Consider the following 22,225-nt stretch of genomic DNA (forward strand, 5'->3'; position numbering starts at 1 on the left):
TTATGGGATTGTGCGCGACACGCGGTCGGGTCACCCGCGAAAGCACAGGATTTCAAAACTCACAGAATATGTAGATTCTTTCATTGAAGGTCGTGGCGAGAGTAAGATTTTATGTTTTCTGTCGGATCAGCCTTTGTAAGTGTCTTATTTCTTGCCATAGCGGATAGTTTCGAGTTACTTTAACCGCTCGAATACTCTCGGCCTCAGGACGGCTATGCCGCAGTACGATGACACTGTAGCGGCCTTGAAAGCAATCATATACGAATCGCTAAAATACCCTGAGAAGAGGAAGGAATTTGTGGCCGAAGGATCCGTAGAGCTTATAATTGGTGAGTCAGAGCTAGACATTAACAAAATCACTTTTGATTTATTTTTATTGGTGTTTTATCCGGCCAGTTTGATGTGATTTGATTGGATCCACTTCAATGTTTGATTTTAATACAAAAGCTCTTTGTGATACCAAGCCACAAAATATTGCAAACAGAATATAAAAGGAATTAGGACAAGCGAATCTTAGGGTATAATAGAGATAATTGAAGTTCCAAGAGCATAACCAGTCAAACCTCTCCCAAATACCCTATTTCCAGGAAAATTAAGGTGACCACCGGTATTGCAAGGTCAACAAGCATTGTTTATACAGAACACCGCTTACTCTAACCCCTAGGGAAAAAAATCGAGTGCCAACTATACCTGCCAACTCTCATGCATTATGTGTGAGTCTCACGCCTGCAGACAAGACATTGATCTAATGCATCAAGGAGAATTTCTCACGCCTGACTCACAAATCTGGAGGAGTTGTTCTTTAACACATGATTACCAACAAAATCCACCACGAACCAATGTATACCAGCCAACTTTTTCTGAGTCAAATGCGTGAGATTTTTGCCTTGTTGTGACCAGGATTTCCGAAAACATTCCAGCCACTTCTGAAGATTCCCGACTATATCCGGAAATATCCGAACGTTGCTGAAAATGTCCGAAGATGTTCCGACGACCTTTGAACACTTCAGATTTGAACGGATTGTAGACGTTTGAAAGCTTTTGCAACAATATTATTTTAGTGTGTTGCAATACAGTTAGGACACAAAGTTAACATTAAGTGCCTTTTCAGGGGAAATTTAATTGAATTTTGGTGTTGACTTTGATCATGAAGTTAAAATGATACAGTACTGCACCCAGTCTTTAATAAAACAGCAGATAATAGTGTTCCTATGTATAGGCTATTAAAGAACTAGCAAAGCAGACCAAGTATCATTTAATTTATTATATAGATCGGACGCGAGTGTTTTACTGGAAAATACACCACTACATATGAACATAGATCCAGGACCCATATCCTCACCAGTAAGGATATCGATGACATTATTTCCTGCATTTTTATGGTTGTTTGTGCAAGCAGTTGGTGAAAAAGAGCCAGCAATAGAGTTGTCTATATATTATAAAACAGAAAATTACATGGTGGCTTGAAGATATAAATTTGGTAAAAGTAAAATTCATATCTTCGCACCGCAGTGTAAATATCCTCTATCTATGATGTTTCATGTATATTTATTACTTTGAAATAGACAAATAAAATAATTGATTGACTGATAAACCAATACAATTTAGTTTGCACGACACCAGTGCAAAATAATTTAATACCTCTGCTGAGCCGTGATGGTGCAGTACAGCAAAAAGGTCAAGTAAATCAAAACACCAGGAAATTTAGAGCAGTCTGAATCGAAAAGAGTTCATTGTTACACATGTCACCATGGTGTGAGCTCAGCACTGGTCTGAGTTATTTGTATTGTGCCGTTCAAGAAAATATCCATATTCTCCCCATGGTTTGCGCCTCCCTCCCATGAGGAAATTCCAGTTTAGCTTCATACTTCTCTTCTAAAATTTTGACTTGCAAGACCCCTCTCCCACTAGGAATTTCTGATGACCTTCCATGGGGTTGGTATGTTTTTTTTTTTTTTTTTTCTGGAACTACACATTTGTTCAGCATCTAGCTAGTGTCCGGCTGGTGTGCTTTTTCAGCTTAGTTTCATGCGATCTGAAGCTGATATTGATTTGGAGGCTGATCGGTTTTAATTTTAATAGAATTATTGGTATACTGGTGAGAATTCATACCCTTTACCTGTTTCTTTTCAGGACTGTGTGACATCAGAAGCATACCTTGGAGTCTGGGCACATTTTGTGCAGCTGCGCTCAGGATTCTTGCTGATGGAAATGGCAAAGTCAAGGCTAAGATTATTGGACGGGGTGGACTCACCTCGCTTCTGAAGCTCTGTGATCCAGTAGAGTTGCCGTCAGATGAGATAGGTGATGCATGAGCAGAAAGGGGGGAGGGGAGGGTGCTCATTTGGATTTTGGATGCCAGTTTTCTAACACCAAATGCATGCCATAGTATGAATATAAGAATAATATGAGAATAAAGAATTGAAAGTAGATAAAGAAAGTTGCAAAAAATCAGGTCAATAAGGACAGTATACAATAATTATTCAAAATACTTTTTTGCATACCAAATATCAGTGTCACAAACAAATTGTAAAATTTTAATGTTCTTTATTCTTCCCCCTTGAGGAAGTTAGTTATTAGAGTTGCATCGCTGTACTTTTTATGTAATATTCTTTTTTGTTTCTATTGCACTTAAGTACCCTGGCCTTTGGTTTTGTTGATTAACTGTGTAGAAATAGAAGTTTGGTGTCAAACTGGTGAAGTTTTGTCAGATCAGTTTGCCAATTCAATGTTTATCTTTTATGTCCAATTGTGTCCTTCAGAAGACATCCATTGGAGATTCCTTGCTCATGAGCAAGCTGCTGCTGTACTTCAAAATATCAGCCATCAGAATCCATCATGCCAGGCTGAAATGGTCAGCGCAGGAACAATCAAACATCTGGTCAAATTGTGCGACATGTTCAACACTAATGGTTCCCACAGTAACTGTTGCCAGTCTGTGTATCAGTGTTCAAGAGAGGCAAATGCTCTTTTTCATGATTTAACCTTCCAGAAGAAACTTGTTGGAAAAGTGACGGAGATGTCTCTAAGTACACTGAGGGAAAAGGCAGTGAACTTGATCAGAACTGGTAAGAAGAGAGCTGTGTGGGGTTCTCTCTAGAAAGGCTTCCTGCTTCCCTCACTCTTGACAATAGACCTTCCGATTCTGGTAGGAGAACGACTCCGATTCATACAAGATTTGACTTCAAGTTTTTAGCGAAGTAAATTTCTATCCCAGGAAACTTCATTTTATTTGTGAGCGACAATCTTGATGCAGTTGTTTTGAATAATGATAGCTAAGCTCTTTCACGATCCCTAAACAACAAGATCACCTACATTTTGAGGACTTGTTTTTGCCTCTACGTCATTCTCATTAAAATTTGTAGTAAAATGACAACAGCTATATTTTGTTTTTCTGCCAAAATGACACCAGCGCACTCTCGTGCACTCTTTGTCTATTGGAAAAACTTAGAAGTCGTGGTCGTACTCATACTAGAATCTATAGGTCTCTTATATCAATGTGGAGATTTCCCTTTCTTTAGTATAAGTTCGAAGGATTCATTTTAAAAATCAAGTCAAATGTTTCATCTTTAGTGACCATTTCCTTAATTCTCCTGACCTTAATGTTTGTTTGAGCAGAGGTATTGTCAGGAGAATTAAGGTGTTGGGCACTATCAGGACCCTAGTTACTCCTCCTCCTTTGTGCTGTTACCATCATCATCTCTACCAACCCTCTTCAGGTGTTATATAGGGTGCGAACAAAAGATTTCTTTTCTGATCTGTTTTTGGCTAGTAGTACTTCACTCTCGATTTGTGCTGTTTCCATGATGCTAAAATATTACATTTGTTATTGGATTTTCTCATATTTCCCCTGTTTCCCACCATTCTTATAAATACTTCTTTCATCCTTCCTTCTCTTCTCTCCCATGTTCACACCCCCTGATTTGCACCCACCTCAACTCGCTAGACCCCTGCCTTTCCATTTTCATGAGGATGTCCCCTCCACAAGCACCCTCTCATGGGTTTTTGTGATGGTCCCACCCTTTCTTTTCCATGTTGCCCCCCCCCCCCCCCCCCACTCACTCCCCTCTCAAGAATTACAGTCCCAGACCTGAGAAAGAAGCAGAAATCAAGTCTAATGACAGAAAGGAGAAGGCTTGACCCACCCACCTTCAGATCATAACTAATTCCAAGCTGGGCTAACCATTTCGGCATCATGCTATATTTTTCAGTTTTATTTTTTGTTTATTTTCTTGGACCACAAGATGGAAGTCTGTTGAAAAACAGCTTTATTTTTCCTATGCAGGTCTTGTGAGTGGCGTTACTGAAGTGAACAGAATATACAGCGTTGATTTATACGACACTACAATGAACTATCAGGATGTGAGAATCAGTGATGAGTTGATTAAGAGCCAGCTTATGTGGCCGGATATGTCTGTGAACAATTTAGATGATGCAGAGGATCAAGGAAAATATGTCAAACCGAAGGTACATGCAATGGAGTCCTAGAGTGTGACACTATAAGTAGTAGAATGTGGAAATTTATGGGATTTGTTGAAATGTTCAGAAAGAGCGTGAAAAGAAATGCCTAAATCAGCAAAATCAGCATAAATCGGCATCTCATTACAATTGGGGGTTGAGATATAAGCACTGTTATGCTCTAGTGATTCTATACTTACTTTAGGACTTGATTTATGCCAGTGTATAAATTATTATTATTATTGTTTAAATTTATCATTGCTAAGAATGATTCAGAGCTGCATGCAATATGTAGATCTATGTAAATTTATTCTGATGATCAAGAGCGTTTGCCACAATATCCGTCTGAACATACCTCACATCATGGTTCTGAAATTTTGCGCCAAAATCTGCACCGATGCAGAGTGATCTGGGAAGAGGTGTCAGTAGTTAAATTAGTGTTTCATTTTTTTATCATGGTTTTCGACGCGATTTTGACGAGTAGGCAAACAGGCTTGAAATAACAGTGTTTGTATGGAAATCCGATGTCAAATAATTTTTGTGAAACATTGTTTCTGAAAAATTCATGAATTGGAAACTTTTGGCACTAGGAAAATGATTTTAAGAAAAAAATTGGAGGGATGTAGCTGTGCCAGAAAGCGTCCAGTCGTGTTTTGAACTTTCCATACATTTCCCTGCATTTTTTTGCCGCTATACAGACAAATGTATGGAAAGTTCAAAACACGACTGGACGCTTTCTGGCACAGCTAGATCCCTCCAATTTTTTCCTTAAAATCCTTTTCCTACAGCCAAAAGTTTCCAATTCACGCATTTTTCAGAAGCGATGTTTTATGAAAATTATTTGACATCGGATTTCCATACAAACACTGTTATTTCAAGCCTGTTTGCCTACTCGTCAAAATGGCGTCGAAAACCGTGATAAGGCCTATGCCTGTAACTGAATTTATAAAATCCAAGAAATAGTTAATAAATGTTACAATATTTTACTTTTTAAGGATGGAGAGCGTTGGGCTGATATTTGTGTGACAGAAGTGATTGATGCCTGTCATTTCTGGGCTCATGTCGGAGGAAAACCACTAACTGAGAAAATTGAAACAATCAATAGGAGGCTTCTGTCACAGGTAAACATTTAGTCTTACTTGTTTCCTGATTTTAGTTGTGTAAGTGGTACATTTCTAAGTTGGATGCCAATTATTGGCATCCAACTTAGAAAGAACACACTCCTAATGCAGATTGGAGTCGAGATTGTATGCGACAACGTTGATTGCCATGAATGAATGGATCTTGGGACGCGTATCTGGCATTCCCCCAGATTTTGCAGGGGCAGATGACATCATCACCAACTTGGCAAAGGACAGAGAGAGCCTGGAATTGAGATCATCGAACAGACTCCCTAATCTTTGATTATTATTAGTAAATCATTAATTTAATCATGCATATAATTTTTAAGAAGCCTGTTGTATTACACATTCCTTCTCTTAGGTTGTAATGAATTTATTTCAATGTAAATGAAATGCGTGGAGTCAACTTTACGGGGTGATCAGAGTTTTGATCTTAAATAAAATTAATGTTTTGGTTGACTGATTGATATTGGGTGTTTAAGGAATAGAAACCTCCAACTGCCATACCTGTCTGTTGTTTAACACATGCATTCTCTCAGGTTGCAATGAATTTATTACAATGAAAATGCAATGCTTAGAGTCAACTTTATGGTGTGTTTAGATTTTAGAGGGCCGATCGATTGATTGATTGATTGATTGATGTTGGGTGTTTTAGGAGCAGATATCCCTGACTGCCATACCAGAACCTGGCACATTCGTTTGTGTATCTGAAGTTATTGGAGGTCACAAAGACTCCTACAGGGCACAAGTTCTTTTGACTGGGCATGCAAAGGATGGGAGCTTACAGGCTCAAGTGTTTGCTGTGGACCATGGTTTTACAAAAATTGTGTCCGGTGACTGCTTGAATGCTTTACCAGAGGATCTGATGGATATTGCCCCACAGGTGACAATGTTTCATAAATATTATTTGGTTGTTCCAGAAAAAATCCACACCTCCCCGACGGATGGGATTCTGGAAATTCTCGCGGGAGGGGGGGTCAAAGACTCTGGAAATCCAGGCGGGAGGGGGGGTTGAACTTAAGAAAGTCTTCTGCAGGGGTCCTTTTGATCGGTAGTTCACGCGATTCGAACGTTCGGTGACACTTCAGTGCTCTCAGACCCTGAAAAGAGTAGAAATATTTTGTTCACATATTTCTCACCTAAAATAAATGATAATCTAAGTTCTTTCGCAGGTCCTTTTATAGCAGAAAACACGAACAACAAGATACTAAAGAACGAGTCGTCGCAACATTGTTGCAACGAAGAGTTTGAAACGCCTGACACATTTCTACTTGTACCAGACCTAGCGTGCCACCCTTGTGTAATTTCACGTTAGCCCCGTTGAAATCTCAGTTGTTTGGTCCGCCATAGGCCTTATCACGGTTTTCGACGCCATTTTGATGAGTAGGCAAACACGCTTGAAATAACAGTGTTTGTATGGAAATCCGATGTCAAATAATTTTCATAAAACATCACTTCTGAAAAATTCATGCATTGGAAACTTTTGGTACTAGGAAAAGGATTTTAAGAAAAAATTTGGAGGGATGCAGCTGTGCGAGAAAGCGTCTAGTCATGTTTTCAACTTTCCATACATTTGTCTCTAAAGCGAACCAGGCATGAACTCCAACTAAAAATAGTTCGCGGGAAAAAATACAGGGAAATGTATGGAAAGTTCAAAACATGACTGGACGCTTTCTTGGACAGCTACATCCCTCCAATTTTTTCTTAAAATCCTTTTCCTATTGCCAAAAGTTTCCAATTCATGAATTTTTCAGAAGCGATGTTTTATGAAAATTATTTGACATCGGATTTCCATACAAACACTGTTATTTCAAGCCTGTTTGCCTACTCGTCAAAATGGCGTCGAAAACCGTGATGAGGCCCATTGCATTCTTAGTCTTCTTAGCGTGGATTCCACTGCGTCAGGCAGAAGAAATATTTTTTACTTGTGCAAGCAAGGATGCAGAGCTATTAGCTGAAGAAGATAATTCCAAAGAATTTTGGTCCAAACATTCCCTCTTCGTCGAAAATACTCGAGAGGACCTTGTAGCCATCTGTACCTCAAAAAAACTTTTGGAAATGTAAGTTATTGCGAAAGCAACAGAAGGAGGAAGTTCTTGGACGGGTTCCTGCAACATATACAGTGGTAACCTCTCTGAAGTCCCATCGTCCGTAGCACAGTTGAACAAGCAGCCAGTGCGTTTTCTGCGTGCAGTTTTAAGATTCCATGGGTATTGTCCATTGGGCACAAAGGATGAACTCGTTCGCTTTTTCGCATTGTTGCTCCTTTCTTTTTTTAGTTCCACACGATAGAGTTTTTAATATTAGCCGAAGCTTTAGAAATTAAAAAAGAACATCTTCTAGACATGATTGTGCGTATTTTCTATTAAAAATAAATTAAATTTAAGCCTAATATTTTTTTCCGGAAATCCAGGCGGGAGGGGGGGGTCTTTTGTTTTGGAAATCCAGACAGTAGGGGGGGGGGGGGTCTTGTGCTTCAGGAAATCCAGGTGAGAGGGGGGGGGGGGTTAAAAAACGACCCCATCCGTCGGGGGGGGGGTGGATTTTTTCTGGAATAACTCATTAATATTTAACAGAAGAATTTGCAGATAATCAGAGAAAGGCACCCTTGAATTGATGTTCACTGAGTGTGTACATGTACATGGTTTTGAACCAGTAGAGAGCACTTTCAATTTGTCTGATCCACCATATGGTAGAGCCTCCAGTGGTAAACCAGGGGCGCTTTCCATTCTGCTAAAAGTTCTGGTTTAACCAATTGAAATGCAAATGTTAAGAGCAGATCAAACGGAACTTTTCCAGAACAAACAGACTCGCTTAAGAACAAATGAATGGATCTTGGGACGTTTATCTGGCATTCCCTGCAGACTTTGAAGGGGTGGATTACATCATCACCAACTTGGCAAAGGAGAGAGAGCCTGGGATCAAATGAATGCACTCCCTTATCTTTGATTATTTCTTGTAATAATCATAATAATATTCATAATGTTTAATCAGGGAGCCTTAATACTCACCATTGGTGGTTTTAAGATTCTATATTAACATTCTTGTCATTTGGAACTCAATCTCATACCACTAGATCCTGTAAATAAGATGACCTTGTAGAAATGCCATCTTTGTTTCTAACTTGGGGAAATTAAAAGAAACATTTAGGATGTAAGGAACCCTGATTGTCACAACGCTAATGTAGGCAAAGTGTAGGAAAGTCTTGTGAGTGGTTTGTATAACAGCCAGAAGACAATGGAAATTTGCTCACTTCTGAAGAAACACTTAAAACGTAAACTTCTGTGAAGATGCTACCATGGAAGGACATATTAGCATAGCAACCAAGAATTCCAGTTAATTTGTGGAAGGTTGCATGATTAAGGTTGTTATTCAAGAGGTACCGCTGCTGTTCAGTTGTGTCAACTTGATGATGCTCGGCCATATTGGAAGAATGATGTTTCAGGTTTAAATTGAATGTAAACATATGAAACATATTTTGAACTGCAGATGAAATATCAAATAGAAGAAAGACCCTCGCAGTTACTACGCAACTTAAGCAGTTGCTAAAAGGAAGCCTGAAGGCTGAGGGTTTAAAATGTAGGCACTTTTCACTGTAAGTTAATAGCTAAAGGGCCCATTCAAAGGCCTATTCAGATTACATAACAACATGTAGATCAGAAATCACAGGTGCTCCCAAGTAATGACAAAATTGGGTGTCAAATTATCTCTTTGAATTTCAACTAACAGTTGAAATAATTTTTTTACATACAGGCAACCTTGTGCTGCTTGTGTGGAGTTCAGGCACCACCTAAAAGTGCTGAAGTTTTGGAACACGTAGCTGGTAATGCAAACATAGCCCTCTTAAAATGTTTGGAATTGTTATTATTTGTTAATGATGATTTCTAGCTTAAGATATGTACTAGACTATTTGTTGCATTGTCAAGTGAAACAGTCTTCATTTTGAAATATTAGTCTTATAATCGACCAACAATTGCATTTTTCAGGTGTCCTTAGAAATCTGACGCAAGAGAATAATTCCTATCGTCTCTATGTTGCTGCTCAAAGTGGTCTGGAGGTTCTCATTAAAGTAAGATTTGGTGCTTTTAAATTCTTGGTGTGAGAGGGAGGGAAAGACCAGACAGATCCAAGAAAAGCTTTTATTTTTTTTTAAATCACTAGGGACACAAAATCTGGAGCAAGTGAGGTCAAATTTCCCATTTAGGGTGATTTATAGTCAGAGCTGTCATTAAGGGCCGTAACCGATAACACCTCTTCCAGTTGAGCACCCTCAAAAGAAACCTTGATGTTACTGATGATCGATATTGATCATTGCGAGGTCATTTTACTCAGAACCCACAAGACTGTTATGGGTGAGAAGCTTATACCACAACATACATACGTACATACAGTTTATTAAAAGTGAGTTCACGTTTAGGCAAAAGGCTATTTCTCAGGTAAGCTCACTGTTAAAACAATCAAAACAATAAAAAAGACCACGTACACGCTCCAAATACAGGTACATGATTTAAAAGTCCTTAAAAATGTGGAGTTGTAGCATAAATAACTAAAATGCATCTGGACAATACATCTTAAAATAATTGAATCAACAAAATTACAAACCGAAAAAAAATCCAAAAAGAAAATTGGGGGTAACCATGCATTTTTCAGACACAATAGAGCTCCAATTTGGAAAAAAGTGCCATACATTGCTTTGTATTTTGCTGCTTTTTAGAATAATTGTTGCTAAGTTATCTGTAAAAAATGTGTGGTTACCCCACATGGATTTCAATAGCGGCTACTAGGATCTGCTTTTCCTGCATAGTGATATATTGTGCAAAAATACTTTGCTATTAGCAGGCACCATCCTTAAGTGTTTGGTATAGCGGATGATACAGGTTAAATGAGCTTTAGGATTGTCATGGGTGCCAACAGCTGTAAGAGTACTTCTTTAAATAGATCTCTGCATAAGCTACACAGCCTTTTACTTCTATTTTATGAGTGAAACCGTGACAGTTACATGTACAGCCGCTGAAGCCTGGTTCTGAGTTCTCTCTGTGCTTTACGTTTCATCCCCAAGTCTCATTTGACTGAATTATTATCCAACATTGAATCGAATTTTGTAGTCTAGAAGGAGAGGCAGAACAATAAATTCTGACTATTTGTTTTCATAATAATCATTACATTTTAATTTTAACCATAATATTATTCTTTTTTATCCCATCAGCTATGCACAATCCCAAACAGAGAAGTTTGTAAGCAGGCAGTAGGTGCTCTTCTCAATCTTGCTATCAACACTAAAGTTCGTGTCAGGATTGGATTTCTGGGTGGAATTCAAGTCCTTCTTGGTAAGATTCATGTGAGATAGCACAGTAAAGGAAACAGTGCAACGTTTAAGATGATTAAGGGGTGGCTAAGAACTATTTTGAAAACACTTGCAGTCAGCCTTCAAATGGAGTTATAAGGGCATTTATCTACTTAACTGGAAAAACCATGCAAAAGGATGACATGTTTTTTTTTTTTTAAAAGAAAAATAGTGGTTGACTAACTGGGAACAGTATTTGGTAATATAGGAGCACTGGGATTTCCTTTATTCTGAGCATGCCTGTGACACTCAGTGAATAGCACATCATTCTCATTATTTTGTAAGTTTCACATGAAAGGACACAGTAAAGGAAACAGTGCGATCTTCAAAGGGATTAAGCTGAGGTTAAGAACCTACCTGAAAACAGTCAGCCTTTCAAAGGATCAAGGGACGTTGATCAACCCAACTGGTAACACCATCGAAAGAGTGAGGGCTTTAAAGACAGAGGGAGTCACCAGTTGAGAAAACTTTTCTTAAAGGAGTAGAGGGTATTGATTAGGACTCATTTGGTCGCCTGCAAATCTTTCGGAGTTAAGCTTTCAAATATTTCCAAAGAAATCACTGAAACAGTTTGAAAGCCTGTTGTATTAATGCTATCAAGATGTGTGTAGCTTTTGAAAGATGAACAGCACCATCGGCATAACTGTTTTTCTTTTTCATCAGATTGGATTGAGTATGTGATGAGTGAGAGGGTTCAGAATTTTTCCCTGAGTTTGTTTTGAATTGAGAACATTTATTCATTATTTGTTTGGTGGATTGAGTATAATATGAAACAAAACAGTGATTATTTTATGTCTGTAAGCCCAGATCTGTGAGATTGGTTTGTCAATTTTTTCTGTATGTATGTGGTAAATGTTCCAGTCTCATAGATGTGGATATGCTACATAATTTAAACTTAAAAAAGAGTTGCCAGTACATGTTTGACGACAGTCACTAGATTAAGGAGGGGGTGTGGAAAAACCCAACTGAGAATAGTGTGAAAGTGTTTGACAATTTAGAGATATCACTTGACACTGCCCAAATATCGGAACTTGAGGAGAGCCTACAGAAAGCCAACTCGTTTGGGTTGGTTTCACAGAAATTGTTATGAACTGCTGGTACGATATCTGATTATCGTCATGCAAATTTTTAGTAGTGATCGCACTTCTCAACATTTTGCAATAAATGATCAAAATTTTAAGAATTAACAGCAAAAAATTCTATCTCTGTTCCAGATGTTTGCCAGAGGTTTCTGCACGATGAAGAAATACTTCTGCTTGCCTTAGGGGGAATTCAGAATCTGGTTTGGGGCCCTTCTGAGTCATATGTCAATCGTTGTCGTCTGGCAGACAGTGACGGTTTAATTATCCTGAGCCAGATTTATGACACTTCTTCCAATGAAACCATCAAGGCTAGGTGTCTTGAGGCAATCAAGAACTTGTTGGGAAATTCTATGTAAGCTACAGTATTGTGTCTTTTTGTCTTTTTTTTTTTTTTTTGCACTTTCCATATGAAGGCAAAGAAACCACTTTAGTTGAATGCAGAACACTCGAGCCTGTAACATACAGTGTATAGAGCGGTTTCCAATTGAGTGTCGTAAAACCAAAATCAAAGTAATATGCTCTGGCCAATCCTAACAGGTGTTAACAACAAACAAACCAATCAAAATTCGATGCAAACACATGTAACTGGCGCCAAACGTGGGAAAACGTGTGCGGCAAAAACATGATTGGTTTTGGTTTGTTTCTCATTGGTTGAGAAAGTGGCGGGAGTTTTGTTAACCAATCACAGAGCGTAGTAATGCAAAACCAAAGCAAACACGAATTACTTTCGACACTCAATTGAAAACCGCTCTATCTAGAGCTAGTATCAGCAACCTACTGATCTCAAGTGGTCAAGTCAAATGGGTTACTGGCATAAACTACTCTGCAAAAAAAATTATCAAATTTGTGGCTTACTTCTTCATTGTTTGGCCTAATTGCACTCAAATCATTTTTCTTTATTAATGCAATATATGGTATTAGTAAATGATTTGCTTTGATGTCTGCATGATTTTTCCTATTCACAGTACTCTCGAGAATGGTATTTTAGAGGTTAACACAAATCCTGCTCCAACACAAGGATCATTTGATACCAGGAGCATCATAGATGAGGTTAGTATGTCCTGCAAATTCTACATGATTGATCATAATAATAACAATGAATAATGTCCTTGTGGGGTTATATAAACCATGAATAATAACGTCCTTGTGGGTGAATATGAATGTATGAAACATGTATTTGAACTGCAGGTGAAAGATTGAATACATGTAGAAGAAAGACCTTCCCAATAATTTATGCAACTTAAGTAGTTGCAAAAACAAAGCCTGAAAAAAAAGTCTGGCTTGAGCAGCATTCAAACCCATGACCTCTGCAATGCCGGTGCAGTGCTCTACCAACTGAGCTATCAAGTCAACTGGGAGCTGGTCATATTGTGAAGGATGAACAAATGAATATGATAATATGAAACATGTATTTGAACTGGGGTTGTGTGTACATAACATCGAAATAAAAAAAATCACAATATTATAATTGGTGACAGGCATTCAGATAGTGGGAAGTAGCGTGAAGAAAATTGCATAATTTTGTGAGTAAATAATAAAGGCGACCACAGGTGCATGCAAGTTTGAAACTGTACTGATATGCAACTTCATTTAACCACCACTTGCATGCACACCCTTGCATGACAAACACTTGTGTGAATACCACTTGCACGACCACTACTTGCATACAACTTTGTTTCCTTGTTATGACTTGCATGTACTTTTACCAAATTCTAATTTGCCGACAGTTCAAAGAAAGTTTTTCCCATTTGGCCACCCAGTGCAAGTTCACCTTTGTTGCTCTCAGCATCTTTGACGTTGCCAAAGTGTGTGCACATATGGTCTGTGAATCTAACAACCTCTCATTGGGTTTTGTTGCCAGAAGCCATGAGTGACTTTTTCACTTAGGAAACAACTTGCACGTACTGGAAAGTTTGGCCAATCTGTACACAGCTATTCTTGAGTTGGCATTTCAAACCTTTTAGGTTAACTAGCGTCCTTGTGTGACCAGAAATGAAGCCTAAACCATTAGCTATAGTTACAACTCAGTCTTACATCAATGTTTCTCAACAGAGGAAACGTTTTTCCCTGTCTGTGTCAGATGATGATCCTCCGTGCCACAGACGAAGGAGGAGGAGAAGAAGGTTAGAAACTAGAGCAGAGATTCATAGTTAATATAGTAATATTAAATATTTCCAACTCTAGAAACAATCATCCTCTCTCTGTATCAGCAATCACATTACGCATCATCAGTCAATTCTCACAATGTCCATTCCCCCGCGGGCATTTTCCCACATTTTCCATCCCGAAGGGCAGGCATTAGTCTACTTATGGGCATTTGACAGCCTCGTCGTTTTTACCCCAAAGCACTGTCAATTTCTTTCAATGAGAAGTTCATCAACAACGACGATAAATTTGTGAATACTTCTTAGGAAGACAAAAATGAGATGGTAGATCAACAGAATGGTTAACTGAGTTTTTTGTAGCCCATGAAGAAGGTTAGTTTTTATCTAATCGAAATACTGGGCAATAAAATTACGCTTTTTAGCTGTCCGATGATCAGCCTTGCATTTGGTTTTACATTTTATTCAATATTGCTGATCCTGATGTACACAAAGATACGGCTTCACTCTGCTACTGTTAGTATAAGAAGTCCTTGCATTATTCAAGAGTATCTGATACCACGTTTGGCCCAGATTAGGTTTGATTAGAATTATTGTAAGCTGCAAGAAACAAAGAAATCGACTCATTGTTTTAACTCTACTGCAGGGCATTTGAAGAGCTTGTTTGGCCGGCCATGGGGCACTCACCAATTTTTTAGTGAGGTTAATATTATTAGTATAGTTTAATGTAGCCAGCACGTGCTAGGCGTCACATTACATTGTACATTCACTTTCTTTTTCGATTTTCGCCTTTTGTTCTCTTCGAGATGTCGTCTAAAAACGAAGCAAAACGTAAAAATAAATGCCCGGGTTGCGGAACATCGAAAGAGCAGCACGACTTTGCCGTCATGGGCACGATGGACCCGCCGAAGAACCAGATTCTGACTGCGAGATCAACCAAGATAAAAAGACACACCAAACACCCGGTCCTGTTCCTGCCGACAAGCAAGATGCCCTACTGCAAGCCATCAGAGTAGTATGGGATATGAGGGGATCAGCGCCTTTTTCCAAAATATGGTTAATTATTTGCGCTGATTTTTTGCGCTGATATTTTTTTTAAAAAAATAGAATCAATTATTTTTCCAAGTCGAAATATCCTCAAGGCATTTTCAAAAGAAAACTTTTTGGAATTCTATATTAAAATATCCACAAAAGTGCGTTTAAAATAATCATCATGTGAAATCATTAGTCATTTCTACGCTTGGTCTTTTATTTGGTTTTTATGGCTCAGGCGAAGCCAGGAGTTTAGCTTCTCGGCAGCGCAGCGCGTAAGCGCGAGCAGGGGATGGAGAAGCGTTAAAAACTCCGCCGAGGTTTAGGTGGGAAGAGGAGCGAAGCGACGATGGACCGAGGCTACAATGTAACAAAATAATTTTCCAAGGTTGAATCCAAAAAGGCTTAAAGAGAAACCGCTTATATATAATATATTGAATGAGTGAATATAATATATTTATTTTAAAAAACCATTTGACTAATCGTTTGAATTCTTTTATTAGATGTAAAAATGATGTTAAAAAAAATTTTATTGAAGATGTGAAAGAGATATCAGGGGAAGATATTACTGAAAGCATGGAATCTTATAAAAAGTTTTTAAAAATTAAAAAATATGTGCATCATAAAGAAATGATGATTGATTATTACTTTATTTTGAAATGTTTATATAATCGGGAATTGATTGAAAAAATGTTTGAATGTGTGAATTGTAAAAAAATACAATTAGTTGAATGTAAAAAAGATAAATATATTGAAAATAGAGATAATGGAATATATAGGATATTTAAAAATTACAAAAATGATTATTTTCCAGTTTGTCATCATTGTGTTAATGATGGTAAAAGTTTTGTCACAAAATTAAACAAATATTTTTTCCCAGTAAATACAATATCGTATGATAAATTTAAAAAAATACATTTTAATAGAAAAGAGGCAAAGCATTTTAGAAGAAACTATTATGTTCCAATTAGTGATGAAGAAGATAGTCGTTATGATGTTTTATCAAATTTAGGTATTTGAAATAATGTTTTATGGAAAAATCCTTAAGATTAATTAAGGATTTTTAAATGAAAAATTTATTCTTTACTGTCAATAGCTTGTCTCTTCGACGTTACTTTTTTTCTTACGCGTAAGAAACGCATTCACGCCATTATCCAAATACTGTTTCACTTTCTCGGAAATGATGTAATGCAGTGGGACTTTCCCACTTGCGCCTAAACTTAGCCTATTGTGTTCAAGGTCATGTGACAGTCGTATGATTCTATTGACCAATCAGAACTTCCATTTTTTCACCAAAATTGTTTCTTAAATCGATTTGAAAACCAATTTGGAAATCAATTTGGTTTCTATTTTGGAAGCGACTTTGGAGGCAACTTTCTCGGAAATGATGTAATGCTATGGGACTTTCCCGCTTACCTTTAAATTTAGTCCATTGTATGGTTATATGACAGTTGTATGATTTTTTAGCCAATGAAATGATTACACAAAATTTTCCACAGCTTGTATAAAATTCTGTATAACTTTCACAGCTTGTGTAAAAATCTGTGAAATATGTCAGCCATGAAACTGTTTAAATATTAAAAAGTTTCACATTTTGCATGACAAAGGATTTTTTCATTATTTTTTTCTTACATGTATTAAACAATATTGTGTACAATTATATATTGTATAGTAGAATGAATTGTGATTTATGTTCAGCCGAAATTCATGAAGGTTTCAAGGATTTTGAAGAGTCTTGTCCTTTCTGTCATGAGCAGTTTGAAAATCGTCAGTCGAACGAACGTGAACAATGTTGTATTAATACCCATATAATTCTTGATAGAGGTTATTCAGTTTGTAAAAATTGTGGGCAAGTTGCTGGCTATAAAGTAGTAAACGAATATGTTAATTTCCGAGAGAATCTTTATCGCTTTCGTACAAAGAGCGTTTACAATCGAAAATATCATCTTGAAAATATAATCGATGATTTATTGGCAACATCGATGATATGTGTTAATTATCAACAGAGGGCAAAAATACATCGTATTTTCGTCGAAATAAATAAAATTCTTCCCCATATTAATGGGAAAAGGAAACGTATTATCAGTATAAAATTTTTATTAGAACAAATTTTAAGCGCCATGGGATTAGAACACAGTCCGCTTGTTTGTATTAAGAGTGACCGAACATTGGCTAGTTATAAAAAATATTGGGATAGTGTATTGGATTTGATTGGTGGTGAAATAGGTCAGTGAAATAACTTATCATACATCCTTGCTTGTTTATCAACAATCGCTGTGTTGTCTAAAATATAATTATCAGCATGTTGTAGTTTTATCAGGAGATCATCATCAGATTCGCCACTTCTAAGGATTTCTTTTATGGATATTAACAAGTGCCCATATCTTAGAAAGGCGTAATGACATTGGTATGTTTTAATATCGAGATTCTTATGCTTCAAATATATTTGAATGAAAAGTGAAACAGCAGTAGCCGCAACAAGAGATATGCCTGAAGTGGGTATACTACTGGATATACCACCAGCAGCAATAATTGCAGAACTGATGTTACCGATTAATTTCCATTTTCTATAGGATTTATAAGCTTTTTTGTAAATCCACATTTTTTTGTGATATGTTTTGTAATAAGATTTCAATTCATCAACTTGGTCAGATGATAATGTGTTGCTGACATGGTTGAACTCTGTTACATCAATCATAGTCTTTTATAATTATTGTCCATACAAAATTTTATGATTTTTTAAGAGCTTCATTAATCGTGCTGATTATTAACGGTTTTACTTTAGTACGCATCATATTCTCCAATAGTCCTTTGATGTCAGAATCCAATTGCACCAAAGATTGTCTTATACTATTGTCAATCAGTGGTTTGATAGTATCCTCTGTGTGGCTCTGGAGTTGACTCAGAGATATTGCATGATTTGGTTGTGTTCCATCTTTGATAATCAGATGACGGTCTTCTGTGTCAAGGTGACCATCATCATTGACGTGAATTGGTTCTTTCCATATGATATCTTGCTGCATTTCATGTCTGACTGTATATTCAAACTTATTTCCATTTTCATCTTCTACGTATGGCATTGTATATGATATTATTATATTAATATTGCTTTGTGATAAATAGTAAAATAGATGTTTCTTAATTTTGCGCATTGCAGTGAAACAATAGTATCGAATAATCTATTTACAGTTATCCATACTGTGTTAGCATCTTGAAAATCAAAGTTATAATTACTTTTTTGATTACTTAGAAGTGTTATAATAATTGTGTCTGTGACTCTTTCATAAGTTCTTCTCATAAGTCTTATATCTGTGATCCATATTTTTTTATCGAATCTGAGATAAGCGCCTTTTGTGATGAAATAACCATTTTGTATAACATCTCCGAAAATCCGAACTGGTCCATTTTTTTTCTGTAGAAATTGTAAATTTACAGCTTCTTTATCATCTGTAGGATCAGCCAAATTTACGATCCTATTATTATTCATATTAATATCAGCGTACATCTCATTTTTCAACCCATCATAAACCCTTGGATCTACACTATCACTCCATCCTTTGATTCCATAAATAACCAAGTATCCTTCTGGGTTCTGGACTACAGCTGTACCATGAATTTGCAATGTTATACGATCAGGTGTGTTTTTGCTGTTGTTATTTATCTGAACAAGAAGTTTGCCGTACGTATCGAATGCTCGGTAGACCTGTTTGTGAATATAGACAGTTGTTCCAACAGTAAACAATGATACATTGGTGGATTCAGGGAAATAATACTCGAATATCATTGTGAACGTACCAATGGGTAATGGATAAATGTTGAATGAGATACCACTTCGATAATCATTAGACCCAGAGTCCTTAGTCATTGTGATAGAATATGCTTTCTTATTTTGGTGAGCTGATTCTCTGAAATTGTTTTCAAACCCATTTACCCTGATATTATATTCTGAAGCTGATTCATCTGTATCGTACAGGTATTTGAATTCGTTTGTTTTGTGACTGCTAACCAAATGTGATTCAGCAAGTTTATCTTCAAAATACTTTTTATTTACACCGTCTTTATCATTGGTTGGCTCTTTAACGTTTATCAACTTATTATCATCCAAATTTAAATTAGCAGTCATTGAATTGGTCCCATCTCTTCTCAGGAGGTTGTTAAAAGTGGTATTAACTAAAGTTGAAAAAGTATTGATAACATAGTTATCTCGATTGTCAACATAGTTTTTATCAGCTTTAAGATTCAGCTCGGACACCCGAGCAGCAGCTGATGGCTCGCTCGATAATTTTAGAAATTTAACTGTATGACCACGCATGTCTAGATCACCATCCAATGCATCAGGATTTATACGGTTAAGAAAGTTTTGATCAACGTAGTGTTTAGTAACAGCATCATTATCATCAGTTGGGTGTTTCATATCTTTTATCCGATGTTGATCCATATCAAGATCACTATTTGAAACTTTTTGTTGGTATTTAGTATCACAAAAACCCAAATTGACAACATCATAGGTATTTTGTATATTAGCACCAAGATTGGTGATTTGTTTATTACCCATATCAAGGTTACCAGTCATTGGTGATGATCCATCCTTTTCCAAATAACCTGATAAATCAGGCGATGGTATTTTTTTAACAGAATCATCAACGTACTTTTTATTTGCTGCTTGATCGTCATTATCAGGTTTTAAAACATTAATATCAAAAAATGTTTTCCGTCCGGTGATATGTTGTTCTGTTGATGTGACCATTATTTCGCTTTTAGCTCGCCCACCATGACCATCAAAGTTTTGCAAATCTGGTATATAAAGATGAATGTTTTCATAAGACTGATGCTCAGTCAATAATCGAACATCATTAGAGCTACCAGCGCCGTCTGGTGTATCTTGTAAATATATGCTGTTGGTATGAACACTGCCAGTATTGCTGTAAATTACTGCTTTATTAGCTCGCACATCACCAGGAGCATTATCCAACAATTGTATTTGGCTCTTTGTGACAACATCATTGGGATCAGCTCCTTGTTTAACATTAACAAGTTTTTTGTTTTGTAAGTCATAATCACCATTATCTGTTAGTATAAAACCAACGCCTGGAGGTCCTTGAGGACCTTGTTGTCCTATTGATCCAGAACCTGTTGTAGAAGTTGTTTCATCATTGAAAATTCCCATTATACTAATTGATTAGACTGTTCCATAAAAGTTTCTTTTTACAACTTTCATAGGTCTGTCCACATAGAGAAAAGAATATGGTTTTTTGGTGGCTTTAATATATGTTCCCTTATCAACTCCCAATTCACGGGATATCAGACTCTGTTCATTATTGCTTGGGAAGTCGTAGACACAGAAATGTGAACAGTTCAACCTGATGTCCTTTGGCGTCTTGTAAAATGATTGACTAAGGTAAATAACAGAGCAGTTTTTATGTCGACCTCTTATAAAATAATCGATTAATGGTTTTTGGTTTTTATCACAAATAAAGTCATCGAATATGACAATCTTTTGTGATTCATCATCCATTAAACTCTCAACTGGAACTATCTGATCATTGCTATAAACTATCACATCATAACCAACACTATTTGATATATCATTTAGCTTTTGAATCATATCTTTATACTTTGCTTGTTCTAGATTTTTTGCATAAAGATGTATCTGATCATAGTAGAGTAATGGTTTCATAAGCATGTGATAAAGAAGGTTAGTTTTACCCGAACCAGTATTACCACAGATAAGCATCCGAAATGTATCATTTGGCATGAATCCATACAACCGTTTAAAATTGTTGTTTTCATTTTCATTGTCATAGTTTGGAATATCCATTATACTATTTTATTAGACAATAAAAATGATGGATTTGTATATGATTTCTGAAAGATAAGTTTAGATAAGTTTAGATAAGTTTATGTAAGCGAATAGTATAATGGACTTACAAAGATTAAAACAAATATCTGAAGCCAAGATTAAGGCTGGAATTTTAACTAAAGAGGTAAGAGACACGTTGAAGGAATACAAGCATAATAAACAAGATTTACAACAGGGTTTATCAGAAACGTTCAAACCAATAATTAAAGCTCAGGAAAAGACAAAACAAACAATCGACAACAAACAGGATAAATTAATTGAGCAGTTGCAGAAAAACCAAAAAGCAATCACATCAGGTTTGGAGAACATTGAGATGTTAGCAATTCAGCCTGGACAACCACAACCACAACCACAACCACAGCAAGCAACAAAACTGCCGATTGGTTACAAACCAGCTATGATGAAATCATCATATGAATCAAATCTGGACAAAGGATTCAATGATGATGAAATTGAGATAATGATGGAATATGAATTAATTCCGCCTAGTTCAGTATTCCATCGTATTCAGGATGGTTCGCTTAATTTTGATGATTATGATTATAAGGTTGGGAAAGTACTAAAGGAAATTGGTAGACAAAAAGGTGTTTTATCAAGAGGTAAAGGTAAAAATAAAAATGAAGCTAAAATCGATATTTTAAACATTAAAATGGAGGCTGTTAAAAAATACAGAAAAAGAATTCAACTCATCCCAGAAGGTCTCAAAACCCTCAGTGGTGAAGGCTTGCATACACAACCAAAGCGGAATGCGTATAAGATAAATCAATATGGTCAGTATGGTGGTCTCATGATTGATATCCCCAAATTGATGGGACAATTACGTCTTATTGCATCAAAAGATGGGCAAAAAGTGCTTGATAAGAAGGTTGATTTTGACACCATTGATCTCCTCACAAAGAGATTCAATTCAAAAAAGAAATACAGTGATATAGCCAAAATGGTTTTCAATGAATTAAACCAACTGAGCGAAATTCCAATCCATAAAACCAGTAATAAGTTCAAAAAAATAGGATCAGGAGTTGTATATTTCAATAATATAAATGACCTACTTGACAGAATGGAACTTCTCGGCGGATCCATTTTAGCTGGGAATAACTCCGTTAAAAATGAATTTTCACAGATTGCCCATAAATTGAATCAACTAGGTACGATTTCCAATAAACAACTCATTGAGCTGTTGAATAATTATGTATTATAATGATATATATGCAAGAACGAGAAATAAA

General features: G+C 36.6%; 1 protein-coding gene across 3 annotated transcripts in view; it reads left to right on the forward strand.

The window, feature by feature from the left end:
* The window catches only part of LOC146480908 (uncharacterized), a 42,335-nt gene that overhangs the window by 1,033 nt on the left and 19,077 nt on the right, over positions 1-22,225 (forward strand). The window contains exons 1-12 of one of the 3 annotated variants that reach the window (XM_085109244.1): positions 21-329; positions 2,134-2,304; positions 2,766-3,068; positions 4,286-4,467; positions 5,454-5,579; positions 6,235-6,462; positions 9,333-9,402; positions 9,566-9,648; positions 10,786-10,906; positions 12,138-12,357; positions 12,971-13,055; positions 14,058-14,128. In XM_085109244.1, the coding sequence (XP_084965370.1) occupies positions 215-329; positions 2,134-2,304; positions 2,766-3,068; positions 4,286-4,467; positions 5,454-5,579; positions 6,235-6,462; positions 9,333-9,402; positions 9,566-9,648; positions 10,786-10,906; positions 12,138-12,357; positions 12,971-13,055; positions 14,058-14,128 (1,775 nt within the window). In that variant the 5' untranslated portion in view covers positions 21-214. Of the gene's footprint in view, positions 1-20; positions 330-2,133; positions 2,305-2,762; positions 3,069-4,285; positions 4,468-5,453; positions 5,580-6,234; positions 6,463-9,332; positions 9,403-9,565; positions 9,649-10,785; positions 10,907-12,137; positions 12,358-12,970; positions 13,056-14,057; positions 14,129-22,225 lie in introns of those variants that run through there. The other 2 variants (XM_085109243.1, XM_085109245.1) reach the window with 2 other exon arrangements.

The sequence above is a fragment of the Pavona decussata genome, unplaced genomic scaffold (genome assembly GCF_977016875.1).
Source record: "Pavona decussata unplaced genomic scaffold, jaPavDecu1.1 SCAFFOLD_52, whole genome shotgun sequence".
Lineage (NCBI taxonomy): Eukaryota > Metazoa > Cnidaria > Anthozoa > Scleractinia > Agariciidae > Pavona > Pavona decussata.